At 34.4% G+C, this 22,771-nt stretch overlaps 1 protein-coding gene across 2 annotated transcripts; it reads left to right on the top strand.

Moving 5' to 3' along the window:
• The first annotated feature begins 1,491 nt into the window (after positions 1 to 1,491).
• LOC118195577 (uncharacterized) lies at positions 1,492 to 13,955 on the top strand. Of its 2 annotated transcripts, XM_085822427.1 has the most exons (5): positions 1,492 to 2,120; positions 2,218 to 2,286; positions 3,633 to 3,710; positions 3,948 to 4,013; positions 13,781 to 13,955. In XM_085822427.1, exons 1-5 carry the CDS (start codon positions 1,975 to 1,977, stop codon positions 13,782 to 13,784), a joined length of 363 nt encoding a protein of 120 aa, XP_085678553.1. In that variant the 5' UTR covers positions 1,492 to 1,974; the 3' UTR covers positions 13,785 to 13,955. The 2 variants fall into 2 exon arrangements, with proteins under 2 accessions (XP_085678553.1, XP_085678554.1); XM_085822428.1 differs by lacking the exon at positions 3,948 to 4,013.
• The last annotated feature ends 8,816 nt before the right edge of the window (positions 13,956 to 22,771 follow it).

Consider the following 22,771-nt stretch of genomic DNA (forward strand, 5'->3'; position numbering starts at 1 on the left):
TGGTGGTCTGAACGTTCAGCGCGTAATTGAGAGGTCAGTGGTTCGATTCCTGCCGAAGGCGTTTCATATTTTTCATCTTGTCTGCTCAAAAAAAAAAAAAAAAAAAGTCTCGTAATGTAAATTATGTTATTATTTTGTTTGTTTTTCTAAATCATCGATAACACTGTAGAGATCTGCTTCACTGCTCTTGTTGCTGTTACGTAGACAGTAGAGAAAGACATTTCAAATGCAGAATATGCATTTGCAGGTCTTAAATACAGCACTTAAGCAATTGTGAGAAAAGTTCGCAGTAGCGTTGCAATGTTTGGAACTTTGCTCTGCTTTATAATAAACTGCAAAATTTATTCTATACTATCGAAATTTACGAAGGTCACGGTTCAATCAGGTAACGATATCGGGTGTCAATCACGAAGGTAAGAAAGGAAGGAGCGGCCAAACCGGCACTACAAGCAAAGAATCTCTAAGAGTTATCTCGCATAACTCAAAAACGAGTAGCCTCAGAACGTTGAAATTTTGTATATAAGACTACTATAACATGTAGATGTGCACCTCGTATTTTGGTTTCTATCGGCCGCGCCAAACGTATATAAATATATTTATAAATATATCCACTTTGTTACCCGGCTCAGTGATCTCAGTTTCTTTACTCTTATATGTTTGTAAATTGTACATTTTTTGCTTTAAAAATGATTGAATTATGTTGTTTTTAATTTCCGGTTAAGGGTTTTATGCCTTTAGTAAATCTGTATGCAATATTTTTAGAATTATCAACAATTTTAAAATTGTTTAAGTGCCGCTAAGCCTAATTATGTTTTTGATGGCGGCCATTGCTCTTGTTTACATTTGAAACAGCAGGATAGAGGATTTGTTGCCAATCTAGAGAAACTTAGCTTCGCAACAACAAAGATAACGTCTTCATTTATTATTTAAATCATGCTTAATCCTTTCTGGAATTTTTTCGAGGAAATAAGCGTTTAAGATTTACTTCGTAATTTTTAATACAGATATTTTGAGTTTTTATGTATTTTTGCCTTGTCGCGAAATGAAAACTGAATTAATTGAATGAGAAATACTCAATCGTCTGTGAAAAACTGTTTCTTTTTTGTTTTATTTGCTTAATTTCTTTAATACATCGTTCTAGCTTTATTATAGTATTTGAATAGAACATGTGGCAACGATTAGATAATTCTTTAAATGATATAAATTTTGTGCATTCAGAGTTATAATAAGCAAGACAAGTATAGCCGAGTGGCAGAAATTCTCAAGTTGCAGATCCTCACATCGTGGGGCCACGTTTACTTCTCTTCTAGAGGCTCTGCACTAGGTGCAAAAAGTACGTTCCATCTTACTGGATTCAACTCATCATTAAAGACACCCTACTTATAATATATTGGTAAAGGCCGCACTAGGCCGATTGCCTCTTAATTGTGTTATGACATAGACATAGACATAGACATAGTTATAATATGAACGAAATATAATACTGTTAAGGTGGTCTACTACAGCAGCATTACAATACTAAAAATTTTTTTACACGCAGAATCGCTAATTAAGAAACTATGTTGCGTGCAATTTGGCAGAAATATAAAGCAATAGGTCAGTTTTCGAATCACAATGTTAGAATCAGGTTTGAAATGAAATTTACTTAAATATTATATTTTAAAAAAATTAGTTTGAAATACGTAATTTTAATGTGTAGTTTGGAAAGCCATCAATAGATGGCGCTACGAGTTAAAATTTAACATTGTAATCTTATTTCTGCAAAAATTCACGAAGTAATTGATTTTGATATCAGTTATAAATCATATTTTTTCTAAATAATATTTAGAAGCGTTTCATATATTCCTTTATACACAGTTTTCACTAAACATTGTCAGCTGTCAGCAGAATGACGTTTACGGCAACCCTATTGCATTGCTATTCCGCACTCGTTTTGTTTACATTTATTTGTACTGTGGTCAGTTTGCAAAAAATATGCGAAAATATCAAGGACGACCGAAAAAACATCCTGGTTTTAATAAAAGATCCAGAATTCAGCGTAAACGTCGAGCTCAAGAAAAAAATATGAAATTAAATTCCCGAGATGTGGAAGATTCCGAACAAGCGGATGTTTTCGAAAGGTGAGAAATAATTTATTCTTTATATCGACTACCCCGTGTTTATGATTTCGTAGTAAGTTAATTCCGAAGTAAAATATGCGTATTTTTTTTATTGAAGGTCAGAAATTATTGATACAACTGCATCTGTGTCAAAGGAGAATCATTGCCCGGATGATTTTTTTACAAAGTAAGTTTTTTTTTTTTTTTTTTTTTTTTTTTTTTTTTTTTGTATGTGTGTGTATGAGGGGATGCTAATAATTGTTCAATTCTGTTATAAGAATTTATTCCTCCATTCACACTAAATTGTTGGGAAATATTGAAAGGGTAAATTCCAATTCACAAGGAATTGCTGAAATAATTGAATCTTTTCAAAAGTATGAGCATGTTCTTGCGATCTAAATTGAATTCACCATCATTACATGTATTATTGGAAATTTTATAGTCATATGTTTGCTACGAAATGCTTTGTCAGTTACCTATGGTATATTTTTACAGGCGTATGCACATTTATTCATGTGCTCGCTGTTCAACTTGCTTTTTTTTATTATGTCATTTACTTGGATGTTAAAACTTTCTTTTAGCGTTGGAACATTTTATGATCATTTAGTAAAATTTATATATAAATATATATTATTGCTTGTTTATTTATGGTTCTGTGTATTTGTCATGTATGCATGTTGTGAAGTGTAGTTTTTGAAAAATATGTCACAAATGGTAAATTCCACCAAAAGCTGAATTGAATTGATATTGGGATGCAGGTAATTAGAAAATATCTGCTGTGTATTTTGAGCGTAAACCAAACTAGTGCCAAGAATGGGACCAATACGCTCAGGCTTGCTTAGCCTTTTTGCCATTGTCCAAATTGAATTATCTCCAGTATAAAGGGAGTGAATGCTTTCTCTGTATAACATTAAAATATCCGTCTGATCAAAAATCTACCAATAAGAAACTTTTCATATGTTATGTGACAGACTTTCTGCAAACAGAAGTCCTCAGCTCTGTTCTTGTACATGTTTTTTAATTGTGGTTCAGATGTGTACTTCTCAAAGGAATTCTTCTCATAGGAAGATTATCTGAAGATTTAAAAACTATATTCTGCTTTTAGGGGCCTAATATTTTATGCCCCTAAAATTAATATTGAAATTACTGTACAAAAAATATAATCCCCTTTTTCATTTCTGCATTTGCAATTCCTGCATTTTCTTTATTCCTACATTTTTTAATTGGAAGGAATTCATTCGCAGAGCCCTCTAATTTATTCTTACAAATCATGTAGTAATGTACCATTTTAGATAGATATAAATAACACATTTTGTAATTTTTCTAAACTGTGGTTATACAGCATGATATAATAGCTACACAGGGTATGGCGAAACAGTATACAGCAATATCTGTCGCACTGTCTGAGATGGGTGGTAGTCATACATAGCTTAATGCTTAAATTTGTTATGTGTTATTTATTTATTCATGTTTTTTTTTTTTTATTATTATTATTATTATTATTTTAGAGCAGTTTATTTCTTTCATTCTTAGGTCCGGAAGTGAAAAATTTGACTTTTCTACGCCAGAAGTTACAGCTAATGTTCCTAAGACAAACCAGGCTTTCCTGAGGTAAGTTGGTTTATTTTTAAAATAGATATTAGCTGTGCATGATATTACAGTTACTTAATTATGGTTAACGAATTATGTATTAATTTAGAAGTCAAGCAACCAAAATCAGCGTTATATTTTCAAATAGTGAATATTTCAAAATATGATGCTGATTTTTGTTGCTTGACTCTCAAATTAATACTTGGTCGGTGTGTTATTGTACCTTAATTAAACTAATTATGGTTCTTTTCTTCTCAGTTCTGATCTGGACATTTCAGTTATTGACTCTGACGTAGAAGGTAGAAATACAAGCTCTCTTTTGGAGTAAATATGTATTTCTCTATGCCAAAATTAAAATGTCATCATTTATGTTTTTCTTTTATGGTGTTACATTATGTTGTTTACATACTGATAGCTATTAAAACTGTTAAATATAATATTGTAGCTATCAAAAAGAGGGGGATGAATTTGATTTGTACCAAATTTGGACGTTTTGCATGAAAGAACTTGAAAATAAAAGATTTTTTTTAAAATATATTCATTGAAATCAGTGAAATTTTCAGTCGGGACACTGAAGCAAATGAAAATATTTTGGGGTTTGATTCTTTTGATGGGAGCCTCATCAATAAGCCTACTATCTTTTTTAAATATTGCTTCTTTTTCATTGTTTTCATGATGTTTTATGTTCCCTTCATGAAAGAGATTTTTAATAATTTAAATTTTGTTAATAAAATATAACAAAATGAAATCCGTGATTATGTGGCTGTTATTTTTTCCATATATATTTATTTGAGGAAAACCACAAATTTTATTATTTTACAGAATTTTTAAGAAAAATATAAGGATAAAATTTTTTAAATAATTCTGATTACTACCTTTGCTTTCCTCTCATAATGTGCCTCAAATTAGAGCAATTAGACAACAAATTTAAGTCGTGATCTTTTTTTTCCAAGTTTTTTTTTTAGGCTTAGGAGTATAAATTGCTTATCCCCACAAGACAGTGCATCTTCTTAGTATGCCATCCTAAGGCTCCGTTCACATGATGGTATAAATGTCATAGACGCATAATCATAAGGCACAAAATGTGGGAGTTCCATTCACACCTGCGAGAGAGGGTCTAAGCCATAGCCAATTAGAGAAGCTAAATTTGTGCATGCATGTATGTGTCTACAGCTTTCTCTCTCAATAGGTTTTATGTATATGCTCTGATTGGCCGACTCTTATATCAAGTCGGCACAAAGTTGAAAACTTCAAGCTTAATGCCCAAACTAGTTTTTGTGACATAGCAAGGTCTGACTACAAAGCGTTGTTAGTTGGGAATTATGACATTTATACAACGGCTTGAATAGAGCCTTAGAAAGCCATTTGGTAACTGAGTTATCCACCATGAAAGAGTTATTCTTACCCCTCTGAATTCAGTGTTTACTGGAACACGAACATTTTATACTCAGGTGTAGAGGCCCTTCATGTGAAACCTCCGGCACACAAAGTAGTGACTAATATTGCACGAGCAAATGACACTGCGAGCATGGAAGCAGCAGTTGTGAAGATGACTCATCTTCTTGTAGTAATATACTGGTAATCCAGTGTATTATTATTGTTAATTTATTTGCTATCTGTTGCCTAAATTTCCTAAACCTAATTGCGAATGGGCTGCCTGCATGGGCGTTTTCATGGTTTTCCCCGTGTATATGAGCCATTTCCCTTAGAAAGTCCTCCATGAAAGCATTCCTCATCTTAGGAAGATCAAGTGCTTTGCTGTCATCAAATAAGCCAAATTTAAACCTAATTTGTAATATTTATATATATGTATATATATTGTATATATATATATATTTTAGCTTGGAGTCTGAGCCTCTTCAGGAGAACCTTAATGATGAATTTCTGTGTCCTGATTCACCTTTAATTATCGAAAGGGAAGATCGACGAAAGGCAAATCCATTACCATCTGGCAGAACAATTTGCAATATGTCTTTTGTAATAGTGCAGGCTAGGACATTAGAGCAACATTCCCTAAATTGTAAATTTGGAGGATCATTTATTTTTAACAAAGTGATTCGACGTGGTCTTGTCACTACATATAACTATGTATGTGATAAAATTTTATGTGGGGAAATGGCAACAATTTGTTCTGATATGGAGAAAAGCAGCCTAAATCAGCTTGCAGTATTAGGTGCGTTATCTACTGGCAGTGGATTTTCACAAGAGGAGGAAAAGTTTAGCATCATGGAAATTCCGTATATGAGCAACTCGACCTTTGCTTCTTGTGAGCGAACTACTGGCAAAATAATACAGGGATGTGCACAGGAAACTATGTGTGCTGCTATAGAAGAGGAGAAAAGGCAGGCAGAACTTCGCAATGATAAAGATAATGATGGTTATCACTGTATAACTGTCATTGTTGATGGAGGTTGGTGTAAAAGAAGCTATGGGCATGGTTACAATGCTTCAAGTGGCATATCTGTTATTATAGGCATGGTCACCCAGAAAATTTTGTTTGTTGGAATTCGCAACAAAGTGTGCCTTATATGCAGTGCTATTGAAGATGGCAAGATGCCAAATAAAGTGCACCTTTCTTGGCGAAATTGGAATGGGCCTTCTACAGGTATGGAAAGCAGTGCCATTGTGGAAGGTCTGAATTATCTCCAGTGTGTTCACAAAATACGTTGTACTTGACTTGTTGGAGATGGAGATGGAGATGCTAACGCAATGGCCAAAGTGAAAGAAAGCGTTTCATATGGAGGACGGGTGATCAAAGTAGAATGTGCTAACCATGCTGTTCGAAGATATCGCAGAGCTCTTGAGAAACTTCAGCAAAATACTGCGCGCTTCCCCGGGGCTAAAGGAATTGCTGCCCATAAATTGCTGAAAATTAAAATGCCACTGTTAGTCAGAGGTGCTAGAGTAGCTATAAAAGCTCATGCTTTACCTAGCCATTATCAGCACACACAAGAAGCTATTGATGCATTAGTATCTGACTTGAGAAATGGGCCACATCATATATTTCGCAAGCATGATGCTTGTAGTGCTTTTTGTGCAAAGAAAGGTGCAGAGTTGGGCAGCACATACAATGAAATTTTTTCCTCGGGTATGTTGCAAGCTATTGAAGCAGAAGTGGGAAGAGTACTGATATCGTGTAGCAGTACTCTTATTTGGAATGCCACAAATAATCCTGCTGAAAGCTTCATGAGTCAACTGTGTAAAACATCTGGTGGAAAAAGAGTTGATTTTTCCAAAGCTGGTGGCATGAACAGGCGTGCGAGTATTGCTGTCATGGCCTATCAAAATCCAGCACAGCAGTGGCAAAAAAATGCACAAAAAGCTGTAACAGGAAGTAGCCCCAGGACTCCAACTTTGAAATTCTTAGCTTCCAGAAATAAGCGCCATGTAAAACATCTTGAGAGACGTAGACTTTTTGACACTGAGAAGAAAAAGAGAAATATGAGGAAAGCAGGACATATTCAGCAAGGTGGGGATATTTCTTATGGTGATTTTCCTGAGAAACCAGACCTATCAGATGAAGCATATGAATTGGCAGCTAAAAATTTTTTTATATCAATTGAAGTTCCAAAAAAAGATTCTCTTGAGGCCGTAACACGTGGACAGTCATCGTCTGAAAGATGGCGTCATGAAAGATCAAGAAGAATATCATCCTTTTTCAAAGATGTTGCTGATAGGCGTCCAACAACACTCAGTGCTGCTTTAGTGAAACGTATCATATATAATGATAACGTTTCAACTAAAGCATTAAAGTATGGCTTGGCTAACGAAGCAGTAGCCTTAAATCAATACAAGGAAAAGCACATGGGAAAAAACATCAGACGTTGTGGCCTTTTTATTGATCCTAAATATCCCTTTCTTTGCACTTCGCCAGATGGATTGATAGACGAAGATGGATTACTTGAAATAAAATGTCCTTATACAGCCAGATTCTCAGCAGACTTGTCAGACTTTTTCAGCAAGCCTAATTCTGTTGGTCTTCGGATGGATGCTGATAATAATCTTTATTTACCGAAAAGCCACAAATATTATTTTCAAATTCAAGGGCAGTTAGCCATAACAGAGAGGAATTGGTGTGATTTATATATATGGTGCAGAGAAGATGCAATCACATTAAGAATACCCGAAGACAAAACTTTCTGGATCAGTTTAGTTCTAAAACTCGAAAAATTTTACGTGAATTGTATTCTTCCTGAGCTTGTTGATCCAAGAGCACCAAGAAAAATGTCTCTTAGAGAACCGAAGTATATTGTTGATGCTAGAGCACAGAATGAGAAACAAAAACAGGCCACTGCTTCTGTAAAACAAACACAAGAAAAAAGAGAAATTGAAATTTCAGAAGCAGATAAAATTATTTCATCTCCTAGAAAGAATGCAGGAGAGAAAAGAATCAGGAAACCAAAAATTATTTTTGATTTGTAATCAGTAACAAGCCAAGCCAGCACACCGTAACATTTTCTACGTCTGAATAAAAACTATGCCTGCAACAAAGCATTATGATTAAATCCATACCTAATTAGAATATTACCCCATTTCTCTAAAAAAAATATGTTCAAAAAGTCTCTGCTTTCAGTAATAGATACGTCTGATCAATTCTGCCATAATTCTGTAATCAATACTTGAAGCTAGAATCTCCTGTGCTGCACTGCCATTGCATCTCTTTTCTGAATGTTTCATCATCCACTTCTCATTCTAAATATTCCTGTGTGCTTTCATTTATAGCTGCTAACTTGTTGTGAACATTTTCTGCACCACATGTTATATTTTGCAGTGTAAATAATGCGTGCAATCATATATTTTGGTTTTAATCATCAGTAACTTTGGTAAAACTACATTTATGCAAAGAAGACTTCCATAAAGTCACAGTTTCTGTGAAAAAGAAAATAAGTTTGATGACCTCTGTCATAATTCAATAAATAATTTTTTAAAATAGCATCACCTGTGCTGCACTAACATTGGAAAAAATTAAAGTCATCTCTTTTCTGAATGTTTCCTCATGCACTTCTGTTTCTAAGTATTCTTGTGTGCTTTGATCCATAGCTGATAACTTGTTGAGAATATTTTCTGCACAACATGTTACACCTCTGAACTTAAATACTTGCGGTAAAGAAGTATTTTGGTTTGAATCATGTGTAACTCCAATATAAGTCCATTTCTCCAAGGAAAACCTCCACAAAGTCACTGCTTCTGTAGAAAAATAAGCCTGATGAATTCTGACAATTCAGTAATCAATTTTTGAAGATTACATCTTCTGTGCTGCACTGCTATTGCAGCAAATTAAAGTCATCTCGTTTCCGAATCCACTTCTGTTTCTAAGTATTCTTGTGTGCTTTGATCCATAGCTGCTAACTTGTGAACATTTTCTGCGCCACATATTATACTTCGCTATGTAAACAATACCTGTAATGATGTTTTTCGGTTTCAATCATCAGTAACTTCTGAATAATCACATGTCTGTAAAGAAAACCTCCATAAAGTCACTGCCTCTGTAGAAAGCAAAACAAGTCTGATAAACTCTGCCATAATTCAGCAGTCATTTTTTGAAGATAATCTCCTGTGCTGCACTGCCACTAATTATTAAAGATAACATCGTTTCTTTTGCCCTACCGTTGCAGAAAATGAAAATCTTTTCTTTTCTGAATTTGTTCTAGTACTCATGTGGCCTGATATGCTTGTTCTCTAAACATTCCTGTATATTTTCTGTGCAGCTGCTAACTTTTTGTGAACATTTTCTCCACCATACTGTATACACCTGCTTGTAAACAGTGATAGCCATTAAGTGATGTACATCTACATATACTTAATTTGAATACAAGAAATAAATATATGTCTGATGAACTCTGCCCTAATTCAGTAATCAATTTTTGAAGATAGCATCTCCTGTGCTGCAGTGCGATTGCTGAAAATTAAACTGATCTCGTTTCCGAATGTTTCCACGTCCACTTCTGCTTCTAAATATTCCTGTGTGCTTTCTCCATAGCTGCTAACATTTGAACATTTTCTGCACTACGTGTTATACTTCACAATGTAAAACAATGCCTGCAGTGAAGTATTTTGGTTTCATTCTTCTGTAATTCCAGTATAACTCCATTTCTCCAAGGAAGACCTCCACAAAGTCACTGCTTCTGCAGAAAAATGTGTCTGATAACTGTACCATAATTCAGTAATCAATGTTTGAAGAGAGCATCTCCAGTGCTGCACGCGATTGCTGAAAATTAAATTGATCTCTTTTCCGAATGTTTCCACATCCACTTCTGCTTCTAAATATTCCTGTGTGCTTTCTCCATAGCTGCTAACATGTGAACATTTTCTTCACCACGTGTTATACTTCACAATGTAAAACAATGCCTGCAGTGAAGTATTTTGGTTTCATTCTTCTGTAATTCCAGTATAACTCCATTTCTCCAAGAAAGACCTCCACAAAGTCACTGCTTCTGTAGAAAAATGTGTCTGATAACTGTACCATAATTCAGTAATCAATGTTTGAAGAGAGCATCTCCAGTGCTGCACTGCTATTGCAGAAAATTAAATTGATCTCATTTCCAAATGTTTTGTCATCCACTTCTGCTTCTAAATATTCCTGTGTGCTTTTCCCGTAGCTGCTAACTTGAACATTTTCTGCACCATGTTTTTCTCAGAGTAAACAGTGCCTACAATGAAGTATTTTGGTTTTATTCATCAGTAATTTAAGTATAACCACATTTCTGTAATGACCTCCACAAAGTCACTGTTTCTGTAAAAAAATGTATCTGATGAACTCTGCCTTATTTCAGTAATCAACTTTTGAAGATTACATATCCTGTGCTCATTCCCATTGCAGAAGATATCTCTTTCCGAATGTTTCCTCATCCAGTTATGCTTCCAAATATTCCTGTGTGCTTTCATTTATAGCTGCTAACTTGTTGTGAGCATTTTCTGCACCAAGTGTTATACTTTTCAATGTAAACATTGTCTGCAATGAAATATTTTGTTTTTATTCATCAGTAATTTCAGTATAACTCCAGTTCTCCAAGGAAAAGCTCCACAAAGAAAGATCTCCAATACAATTATTTACATTGTGTATTCTGATAGGCTTTAGAAATTTTTGAAAGTATTGGAAATTAATAACTTGGCATCGAAAGTGAAATTACAATTGTACTGAGTAAAAAGACACGTTTTATTTACAGGAATTCTATTGGACATTGGGTATTTCCTGTATGCTACAACATGTGCTTTATAAAGCAAAAAGATACGTTGGATTTACAGGAATTCTATTGGACATGAGGGACTTTCCTGTATGCTACAACATGTGCTTTATAAGGCAAGGACATTGCTTAAGAGGGTATAGATATCGTTTGCGGAGAGGACTCCGAGACAGTGAGCGTTAAGTTGCTAGTTCCCCTCGCTTTGTGTTTCGCCTGATACTGCTATAGTAGTTTGGTGCGCCAACTTCAGTTAGGAGCACTGTAGGAAGGCCTAGCATGCCATATGGTTTTATTGAATTTTTTACTGATTTCTGCATTATTAATGAGCAATTTTTTCCAGTTTATTGTTTCTGAGATCACAAACTTGGAATATATATTCGAAAGTAGTGGTTCCTCTCACTGCTGCTGAAGAATGTGACCTTGATTTCTTCAAACACCTTAAAATGCTTGCTCATAACGATTTCCTGCAGGAGCAAAAATGAGCATCCAGAGATGAAAGTTTCCAAACTCTTCAAAGCAAGCGGATAGCATTGAACAGCAACCTGGGGATGATGAAAGTCATAAAATCTGGTGACCCGACAGGCAAGAAAATTTAAATGATGATAGCTGCTATAAGCCGATCGGCGGAAGTTCAGATTCCGGCAATGAGCCAAGAAGAAATAAAACTATTTGTCACCAGCCAGAAAGAGTAAGGAAAGTGTCTGCTAACATGAGAATGAAGGTTTTTGATGCTGCAAAAAAGCTGATGGAAATAGAAATGCCAGTACCCAGCCTGACATTCCCCCCCCCCGGGGGTTGACGTAGAGAACTCTGCGAAGCTACTGGCTAGGATCTGTATCTAGGCAGTCTCGGCCACGGGGGTATAAAATTTATGAACTTAGTGGTTCTGAAGGCTCTGGGAAAGGTCACTTATTGGCCGGCCTCGGAGTCTGGCACGTCCTAGCGCGGCATGGTACTAGTAGCCCGGGGGTTTTCCCCCAGGTTCGCTGGGTAATGTCCCGCTGCGACGGGCTCGCCCAAGCGACTGGTAGGACTTAAAGTCCTGTTAATTGTCAAAGGAGCAAAGTCAACAGGCATACAAAATCTAAAATAGCCGAGTTCCAAGCACCTCATGCTAGATTAAGTATTGTGCAAGTTGACCTGATTGGGCCATTACCACCATCTGCTGGTAGGACGTATTATCTGACATTTATTGACCATTTTTCCTGTTAGGGAGAAGTAGTTTCTTTACCAGATATCACAAGAGAAATGGTTGTCAAAGCATTTTACAATCATTGGATTAGCAGATTTGTTGTGCCTAGTTCCATAATCTCAGATCAAGGAAGACAGTTTGAGTCGCAGCCTTTCAAGAGCCTTGCAAAAGTATGTGGTGCTAAAGTTTTACGTTCCACTCCATACCACCCACATTGCAGTGGGAAAATTGAGCAGTTTCTCAGAACTTAAAAAAATGCAATAAAGGCTCACAGCAACATCAGATGGACAGAAATCCTTCTAGGATTCAGAGTTGCAATATGTCCTGATACTAATCACTCTGTAGCTCAAATGGTATATTTTATGCAAATAAGGTTACCATGTGAGTTTTTCGACTACCTACCACTAAAACTAAACCTGAACCATTTGTAACAAATTTACTGTCTTTTATGGATCAGCACCAGTTTATCAACTGCTAACAAACATAAAATATTTATGCATAAAGACTTAAGATCATGTTCTCATGTGTTTGTGAGAACTGATCGTGTGAAAAAGGCACTTGAATTTGCTTATTGAGGGACCATTTTTTTGTGGTGAAAAAATATGATAAATATTTCCGAGTCTTAATTAAGGACAGACAAGTTAACATTTCATTGACAGACTGAAACCAGCTTATTTGTTACTTTCGAACAAATTACTAGAAACAGTGACTAAAAATAAAAAACCATTTCACATTTCATGTACCCAAAATTCTGATATTGTACCTAACGTCAAATCTATTATTCTAGATGGTATGAAAATCAGAAAATGTGTTGGATTTAAGGACTAATGTTTTGTATATTTTGCTATACTTCATCATCTTCTAAATATTAGTAAATATATATCTGCATTAGTGATAATCAGCTGTGAGCACATAGTGCACCATCTGCAACTCATTTGGGTATAAACTATGCTAGTGATTATAATGTCCTTGCTTTTTCCCATATGCCATATGTTGCATGAAATTTTGTTATATGAATCTAGCTTCCTGTGAGGAATTTCTGTGATCTTTCTAGTATGTGTGGTCAAGAATTAGGCTTGTGATATACTGTCATGATTTTGCCCACATGTTCCCTGAATATACTACCATTTCCTTAGGAAGACTTCCAAGAAGAATACTGTTGTGAGTTCTAAGCCTAACTATGGTTTGGAACTGTTTATAATGAATTATTGGGATTCTGCACATGTAATGTGGATGCAATTCTATTTCCATTTAGAAGATTTTCTGCAAAGGCAATGCTTTAGCTGTGAGATAATTCTGTTTTGGAAATAAAACTGATATTTATTTACATTTGTGGTATTTATAAGGCAGTTTATCAATAGCAGGTAGCATCTTGCCTCTTTGCTTTGATCAGGGCCTGTGCAACCAGTGGTAGTCAAAATTTTATAATTTAGCAGAGGGCACTGAGCAGCAAAATTTAGAGGCAAAAAAATGTTCAGAACTTACGAAGACATCAGCCAGCAGAATTTAGGATATGCAGAGATTGCACTGAGTGGCAATAGTGCCATATGTTACATTTGCTATCTGCATTATTAATTTGTGAAACAATTTCAGCTGCTTGAAAATGCATTTTTCTGTTAGAAATTTGTATTTCTTGCAATTTCTTTTTTTTGGGGGGGGGTCGAGAATATGGTGTTAAAAATATTTTATCATTTTCTTTTTTTTTTTCTTTTCAGGTGAAAATTTTGTGCATGATTTGGCTTTCATTGAGACGTCTCTGGGTCAGGAGTTACTAAGGAAGAGAAACTTACATGCAGGTTGAAGCATGCAGTGTCAAATGTATAAGGAATATAAAAGATGCTGTATATTAGTATAAGTTTGAATAACCATAATAAAAAAATTTCTTGAAAATTGTGTTTTTTCTGCGAGTTATTAAAATTGGAAATAATTAATTACAATATTTATGAAAATTTTCGAAAATAAAAATACAAGTAGTATTTAAAAAGTACTGCAAAACTCATTTTTAAGTCGAAAAATTATTCTCAGATGAAATTCTTTATGCAAAAGGATTCGATTATGCAAAAGGACTTTTTTAGTATTTGAAAGGTTCATTTGAACCCAACAACTGAAACTAACGTATCCCCAGTTTATTGATACCAACCATTTTGTTGGTATCAATGAACCCACTACTTTCTAAAAGCATTTCTGTCAATTACTAAGGGCTAATGAACAAGTGTTGAATTCTCAAGATGAATGTTGCCGAAACAGAAAAAAGTGTACTTCAGAACATTCTGCAGTAGCTCAAACAAAGTCACGGACCTCATCTATACTGTAGTCAGAGAGAAATTATTCCCCTTCCTTTTCTTTCAAAAGCTGAGTTTCCAAACGCACAACGGGAGGCCGTTGCTAAAAGCTGTGGAACCAGTTTTATAGCTATTTTTAGCAACTTGTGAGCTGTTTTTCAGATAACACAGTAAATCTCGGGGAGGGGGAATTTGAAATCATGATCACTGCCGGTACGGCAGAATTTACGTACAGCAAAATTGTAAAATTCAGCGAAGCATCAAGCAATAAAATTTTAGAATTTTGTGGGAAGGGCACTTGACAACAGAATTTATTGCGTACAAAGTCAGCAAAATGCATAGCGCCGTACCTGATTCATGATACAGCAGTATTCATTACCAATAGCAAACTTGTTTGAGGATAAGTTCGAAAAAATGTTTTCTAGTTGTTACCTAAAATCGGTAAACAATAATCTTTGAAAGATTATTCGATTATATCGTTACTAATATGGTAAAAATTTGAAAAGCAATCAGAAGCCGTATCTCTAGGGTCTTCAAGTCACGATTTGTTTTTATTTGTTCGAATATGATATTTATATCTCTCTTCCTACAAGTATGTATCTTCGTACGTATAAAGTATCAAAAATAATAAAAGTAATTAATAAATTTTCTCTAGTTGCCCTGAAAACTACATCTGAATATAAAGATAAGAAAGACATCAGTAAATTGCTGTTGTTATTTGCTGATCATAATGGTAATCAACCGAACATGATCACATATACCGTCTTCAAAACTTTGATTTTTATCAAGCTTCATATAAATACTAGGTTTTTGTTAGTCACGTAATTTGACATCCTAAATTTAAGATGACAGATGAAATAATGACTAGTTCTGAATTAGCTCACTCAGGAAGTAAAATTTTCTCCTTCCCGTCAATATAGTATATTTATAGCTCCCAATGATGGCGATCACTAACTAAATATGTTATGGATTAGAACCCTATTGCACTCCATAAGTTTTTCTTTATTCGCTTTATGTGCATGCATGCATGCTTGGTTGTGGAAGAAATTAAAAAGCCCCCCCCTTTTTTTTTTTTTTACTTAGGTTATTCGAATGTATACGCCAGACATTTATTTGTTGAACTGTAGTTATAATTTGGAACGTGGTGCTAGAGCCGTTGGAGCCGAACCGAACGTCAGTTTGTTTAGAATTATAGAGTTTGATTACGCCAAAGCAGGTGAATTTGGAAAACACCAAAATCGGTCATGCATCCAACTCGTTATCGAGGCTTGAACTCCGGATGAACTACCAGTGTTCGGCGGCTCGCTTGCTAGAACTGCGTTAGGCTCTTTGAATGTAGCAAAGCCGCGAGGGTTACCTTCTTAAGATGGCAGGCCTTCGTGGAGTCATTTTCTGAAGGCTTAGATTAGGTTATTATGGCAAAGCACAGTAGGATGCCTTCATGTTGAACTTTCTTAGAGAAATTGACAACCCATACACGTTACACATACAGAAAATTATGAAAACGTCCATGCAGCCGGCCCGTTAGCCTTTATTCGAATCCAGGTCGAAACTACCAGTGTTCAGCGATTTAATTCCTCTACCGCGGGAGGGCCTAATTGCTGAAGGGAACTGGCTTGTATTCATGTTACACACGGTGAAAACAAACAATGCAACCAGCTGATTCGTCTGGCATCGAACCCAAACCAGTTCGAACTTCCAGTATTCAGTAGTTTTAACCACTCGGCCACTGGTGGCGTGTGGTAGGAGCCACAGATAATGTACTGAGTAGCAAAAATCCCTAATAGTGGCCCTGGTTACTAGTAGGATTGTAAGTATATTGGTAATCATCCAATCTACAGCAAGGAAATTTCGGAGCTTAATTGTAAAGTCAAATGCGACACTCCGATAAACGTGGTATATGTAGAGATGGAAAAATTTATTATTTAAAATACTTGTATTTATTAGTAAACATTTTATAAAATTTATTCTTAATTTAGCGTTTAAGAATTCTAAGAGAGTTATCTGAGTATTTTTTCCTCCTTTGGTAATCCAATAAAATTGAGTAAATTTATGTTCTGTAATATCTTTGCGTGTTATATACATAGTTTTTTTTTTTTTTTTTTTTCTTTCAAAGTTAGACAAGTTTACACAAACAATATAGGTCGAAAAGGGAGCTGGTCTGCGCCCGGTGAGCCTGTCGGCAGCGTCGCAAAGCGTAATTTGACTAACGAAAAGATCATGCTTTGGATCTGGTGATCTGGATAGTCACTTGTGTTGAAAAATAAATTTATTTCAACAACATAGGCCAAAAATTTAGTTGATCTGCGCCCGTGAGTCCGTCGGCAGCATCGTAAAGCGTAATTTGACTAACAAAAAGATCATTCTTTTGTATTTGGTGGGATTGCCGTGGTATTAATCACAAATAGTATATGGAAAAAGGTAAAACCCTTGACAGTAAAGGATACAACGAGATGCTAGTGCATGTTGACGCTGCTATCAAGGAAAAGAGTCGAATTGAGTTCCGGCGCAGAAAGGTAACGTTCCATCAAGATAATACCATACGTGTCTGCATTCACCGGCTAGCCTCTGTACGGACTCGAAAGGGATCTTTCACCACATCCACCATATAACCCCGACATCGCACGTTTGGACTTTCAGCTACATCTTGCTGGTCCTATCTTCACTTCTGCACAAGACGTCCGAAATGAGGTTGACCTGTGTTTGGACTCGGGCCACCAAGTTTCCGAGCCGAAGGTTTTGAAAAACTACCAAAAAATTGGCAGAAAAGCATAGATTTTTGGTAGTGATTACTATCCGCACTAAAGGTACTGACTGCTTTTTTTTTCATAACTTTATGAAGAACGTTCGTGCTTAAAATTTTCGTTACAACCATTAAATTCTGTAATTTATGAATTCCTTCCCACTTCTCATGTATTTATCAACTGTTCTTTATGAACCTGATATTCCTACAATTATCAGCTGTACTTTATAAATCTGATATGTAGAAACGCAATTTGATTTTATGCATTTCAGTATCAAGTGAAATCTTTAAACTAATCGTTCATTATAACACTTTATGTTGTTTTCTTTCAAAGCTGAACTCAGATAATGTGCCGAGGTTGAACTACCAGTAATAGGCGACTTTAGCGCTCGCCCGCTAGAATTTAGAGAGGAACTGAGTGCTAGAATTGGGTTAGGCTCTTTGAATATAGCAAAGCCACGAGGTGGCAGATAGCAGATGCTTTCGTGGAGGAAGTTTCTGAAGGCTTAGTTTAGTTTATAGCAAAGCTCCCCATACACGTTACACACGGGGAAGATTATGAAAACGCCCATGTAGCCAGCCCGTTCGCCTTGATTCGAACCCAGGTCGGAACTACCAGTGTTCAGCGATTTAACCGCTCGGCCGCGGGTGAGCCTAATTGCTGAAGGAAACTGGGTCGTATTCATGTTGCACAACAGGAAAACAAACCATGCAGCCAGCTGGTTCGCCTGGGATCGAACCGAAACCAGGTCGAACTTCCAATAATCAATATTCTTAACCACTCAGCCACTGGCGGCGCGTGGCAGAAGTAAGAGCCACAGATATTGTAGTGAGCAGCAAAAACCTCTAATACTGGCTCTGGTTACTAGTAGAATTATATATTGGTAATAATCCAATCTACAGCAATGAAATTTCGGAGCATAATTGTGAAGTTAAATACGACACTCCGATAAACGTGATAAAGATGAAAAATTTTTTAAAAAAGGAAACTTACTATGCAAATACATGTATTCATTAGTAAACATTTTATAAAATTTATTCTTAATTTAGCGTTTATGAATTCTCAGAGAGTTATCTCATCGAATTATTTTTTTCTCCTCTGGTAATCCAATATAATTGATTAAATTTATGTGCTGTTAATATCTTTGCCTGTTATGTACATAGTTTTTTTTTTTTTTTTTTTTTTTTTTTTTTTCCGTTCAAAGTTAGATAAAACTGAACGTACGTTACACTGAAATTACTTTGTCTAGAAAGTAAGCGCTTGAGTAGAAACAGATGTTGGGTTTTATTTTTAGAAGACATGAGATCGCTTTCTGTAAAGTAATGTTATAAAATTTTGAATTTGAAATAATCGTACTTCGTTTTTAGTAGCGCAGAATGATAAAGATTTAATGAGAATATAGCAAAGCATCTTTTTAGAGACGCTGTTATAATTTTGCTATTTTATTTTTTTATGGTAGGTCAAGGAAAAAGGCAGGCTGCTAAATACGGTAACAGCACATTACTCTGTTTCATATATAGCGAATCCGCTCTGAAATGAGGCACGAAGCTGTAAAGTAGCTGAACACCAGTATTTCGGTCCGAGTTTCGAATCCCGCGAAGGGACTGGTTGCGCTTTCGTGGTTTTACCCTGTGTAACGTGTCTAGGAGCCAATTTCCCTTAGAAAGTCTTCCACGAAGGCATCCTTTCCCTTAGGCAGATAGATCGTACCGGTGTTTATTTTATCAACAGTACTGGTTATTTTTAAAAATGATCATCCTAGAAAGGTGATTGCCAAAAAGTATTCACTTCGCATATTTATACGTTATGCATGAATATACTCTTTTTAGTCAATCTAATATATATAAATTACTAATGCTTTAAAAAAATTCAATTTTCAATATTCTGTTTCCTATTTGTTCCTGTTCAATGAAACAGATTCATACACAGCAAATCCAAATGCATCGCTACAGGAAGATGATAAACCAGCACAGTACGTAATTACAGTTACATCCGGAAAAGAGTAGATATACATATAAATACATAATATATATATACGGTATACAACGATATACAATATATATATATATTATCGTTTTTTAGGATGTATCTATAATATGTATCATTTTACTTTATTAAAATATAATATTCAATTTTGTAATTTAGGAATTTCTTCTCCCTTATCATGTATTATCAGCTTGTACTTTATAAACCTGATACCCCTTCAATTATCAGCTGTATTTTATAAACCTGAAACATAGAAACGCAATTTGATTTTATGCATTTCAGTATCAAGTGAAATATTAAAACTGATTGTTCATTATAACACTTTATGTATTCATTCAAAGCGGATCTCAGATAATGTGCCGCAAATTATTTCCACACTAAGTTTTTTGTGCAAATAATACGTCCTGCTAGTGTTTTTGTAATAAAATGCATGTTATTAATTGATTTCGAATTTTCGTTGCATCTTGATATTGCTGCCAAAAGATATTCAATCAACAATAGTATCTTTTACTACGTTTATGTGTGTGGATACATAGACCATTTCTCCGTGTACTAGAAAAATTTGATAATGATTTATCCACTTTTGAAGTAAAAAAATAATAGTTAGGAGTGTTATACGATTTTATAATACAAGTAAAAAATATATATAAAGCTCTGGAAAGTGCTAACACATATTTATGGAATATTATGGATGGTAATTTATGAAATATTATGGATGGTAATTTATGAAATATTATGGATGGATGAGTAAATGGAATATTATGTGCGTGCTATATATGTATACACATATCATCAAGTATAAAATCATTTATATATAATTTTTATGTCGCGATGAAATTTGTTTTCTTCCGCAAAATAACGGCAAATTATGAAACATTACGCAACATTGAAAAGCGTGATGAACAAATTTTGCGAAAAGAAATAGCGACTGCTGCACGTATCTCACAGATATCTTTCATTCAACACAAAGGTGAAAAAGTTCTATTCCTGTTCAAAACATACCCTGCAGTCTGAGTCACAGACGGAAGAAATGACAGCAGGTCTTTTGTTCAACTGAGGGGATGTGTTTTATGGCTTACTCACTTTCCCGCCAAACAAGTACAGAGGAAGGAAGCGTCGTTGCCATAGTAACCAGGCTGTAGGTAGTCTTACAGATTTGAGTCTTTATCGCTCAACGTTCGTAGCGCCATCTGTTATTAAAAATCGACATGAGAAAGGGGTATTAAACCTAGCGCCAGAGTGTCGCTATGGTAAACAAAGTGAATTTTAAAGAATGCATTTATTCTCTGGTGGCTTATGCGCTGTCGGCGAAGTAGGTTTAATTCAATCTAATAAGCTTAAATAAAATGCAAGAAAAAAGCGTTTAATTTAATATTCCGTACAAGGAAGTCATGTGGTGTACACATCAGATTTTTTATAAGATAAAAAGTGACTTAAGATAAAAAGTGATCACTTTTTATAAGTATAAAACACTTTTACAATAACACTTTTTATAAGATATAAAAGTTAAGAAGCAAAACAATAATGCATAAAAAAAGCAGGATAACTCCAATTGACAAAGTCAAATAAACGATATTATTAGTGCTTTAAAAATATCTTATCACTTTATCTTATTTTTAACCATAAATGAAGAGAAATTAATGCATAGAATTAGAAAGAAAAAAATTAATCTGACTACGAGCAATTTTAATACCAAACAATCTCTATATAACAAACAATAAATGAAAGGAAGGTTATTTAGTTAACAAACAATTAATTTTTATAAAGCAATAACTAGCTTTTACATTTATATCACTTTAAAAAACACTTTTCTGCAAAATAAACGGCTAATTCATGAAAACTGTGGCAGACATTATTTACACAGTAAGAGTTAAGTTCTATTTCTTGACATTGCTGACGAAGCAATGTCAAGAAATAGCATTAACAATTTATATAAAAAGTGCCGACATATTTTCTTATATTGTTAGGTTCGTTTTAATTGCAAATATTCTGTTACATTGTACAAATTCACATTAACACAGGACATAACCAAATCCAAAGTAGTTATAAGTTCCCTTTGTCATAACTCAAACGAAACAGATAATGGAATCTTTTCAGCATGACGTCATAAACGGCAACCAATAAGAACAGGGGTGGTGGCTGGGGCCAGGCGCTCGTCAGATGGGGTGTTTTTTGTTTACCTTCAGAAGCTCGCTTGAGACAAAGAATCTTTTGCTTGAGAGCGCGCTGATAGTATTTCGACACACGACAGTTCCATACAAATCGAAAAACGGGACACTTAACGCATAAAAGAAGCTTTCATAGTGGGATGGATAATAGCAATTTGTATAGTTTAGTGACATTTACGCAAAAATTCATATCTTGGTTATTTTTCGATAACCAACAACAGCGATTTTGATTATGAATTTGTTTTATAAAATTCTAAGCTGTTGAACTACAAAAATACAGATTTTAGCAAAAATGTTATAAAGAAGAGTATTCGCTACTTTCATTTTATGTTCCAAACGCCAAAATCTTTTAAATATTTTATTTTATTTATTTATTTATTTATTTATTTTTGGTCATCCACATATTATTGTAACATGTACTTTTTAAAAATTTTCAGAGGAGACGCTTCATAGTTTCTCATTTTTAAACTCATCCTTTTATTTTTATATAACTAAAAAATAATCACTTTGGGCTTACACATTTTACTTATTTGGGTTAATTAAAAAAATAAAATCACCACCAAATGCTACAATCCTCTCAAAATAAATAAATATACACACATATGTGCGAATAAGTTAACTTTTTCTTGATTTGTAACCACATATTTGTGTAAAATTATGTACTGTTTTACACAAATGTGTGGAACAGAAGGAGGATACATTTGCGAATTCGGAGAATGAATCAATACTTTGTAGACTAAAGCAATAAAGATTGCGATCTGATGACAATGCGGTTAATGTTAAAATGTGGAATGGATAGTTATTATTTATTGTATTATCACAGAATTATTAAACTGCATAAAATCGCTAAAAAGGGTATTGGGCACTCTGCCAAAATATATTTGCAAGAAGATTTGAATTTGATAATGCATGTATCCTAAAAAGTGTTTTAAGTCAAAAGTTTGAAACTTGATAGCTAAATGTAAGTATAAAATTATGCATCTTAAAAGTGTTTTAATTAGGCACATGGGTCAAGTTTTTATTAAATAGAATAAGGCATGCAAGGGTTATCTGCTTAAAGGGAGAGATGTCATCGAGGAGGAATTTCGAAGAAAAACTGACCTATGCGTGGGTCTTAAAAATAATGCATATAATTTCCATTCAAATTACATTCATACATATTTTTATATAAAAATTTCGGGTATATGCAAAATTATTGTAAATTATTTTACTCGAAAAATATAGTGAACGCACAGAAATTAAAGATTTCGTCATGCCGAAAATGAAAAATAATGAAATATGTATGGGTATTTATGCATATACTTGTAAAAACATATATCTGCCTTTAACAAAGTACGTAAATATTTATTAAAATATTTATAAATGCTTTTGAGATGAAGGATTTATTCATTCATAAACTCCTGTGAAAGTTACTGTGAATAAATCTAATTATTATATGTGAATCTAATTATTACTGTGAATAAATCTATGAGATGGGTACTTAAGGAAGTAATAAAGAAGAGTTTTAGGATATGTATTGTTGAAAT

The sequence above is a fragment of the Stegodyphus dumicola genome, chromosome 8 (assembly GCF_044657685.1).
Source record: "Stegodyphus dumicola isolate Sdum_Otavi_A_Nest chromosome 8, ASM4465768v1".
In the NCBI taxonomy this organism is placed as follows: Eukaryota; Metazoa; Arthropoda; class Arachnida; order Araneae; family Eresidae; genus Stegodyphus; species Stegodyphus dumicola.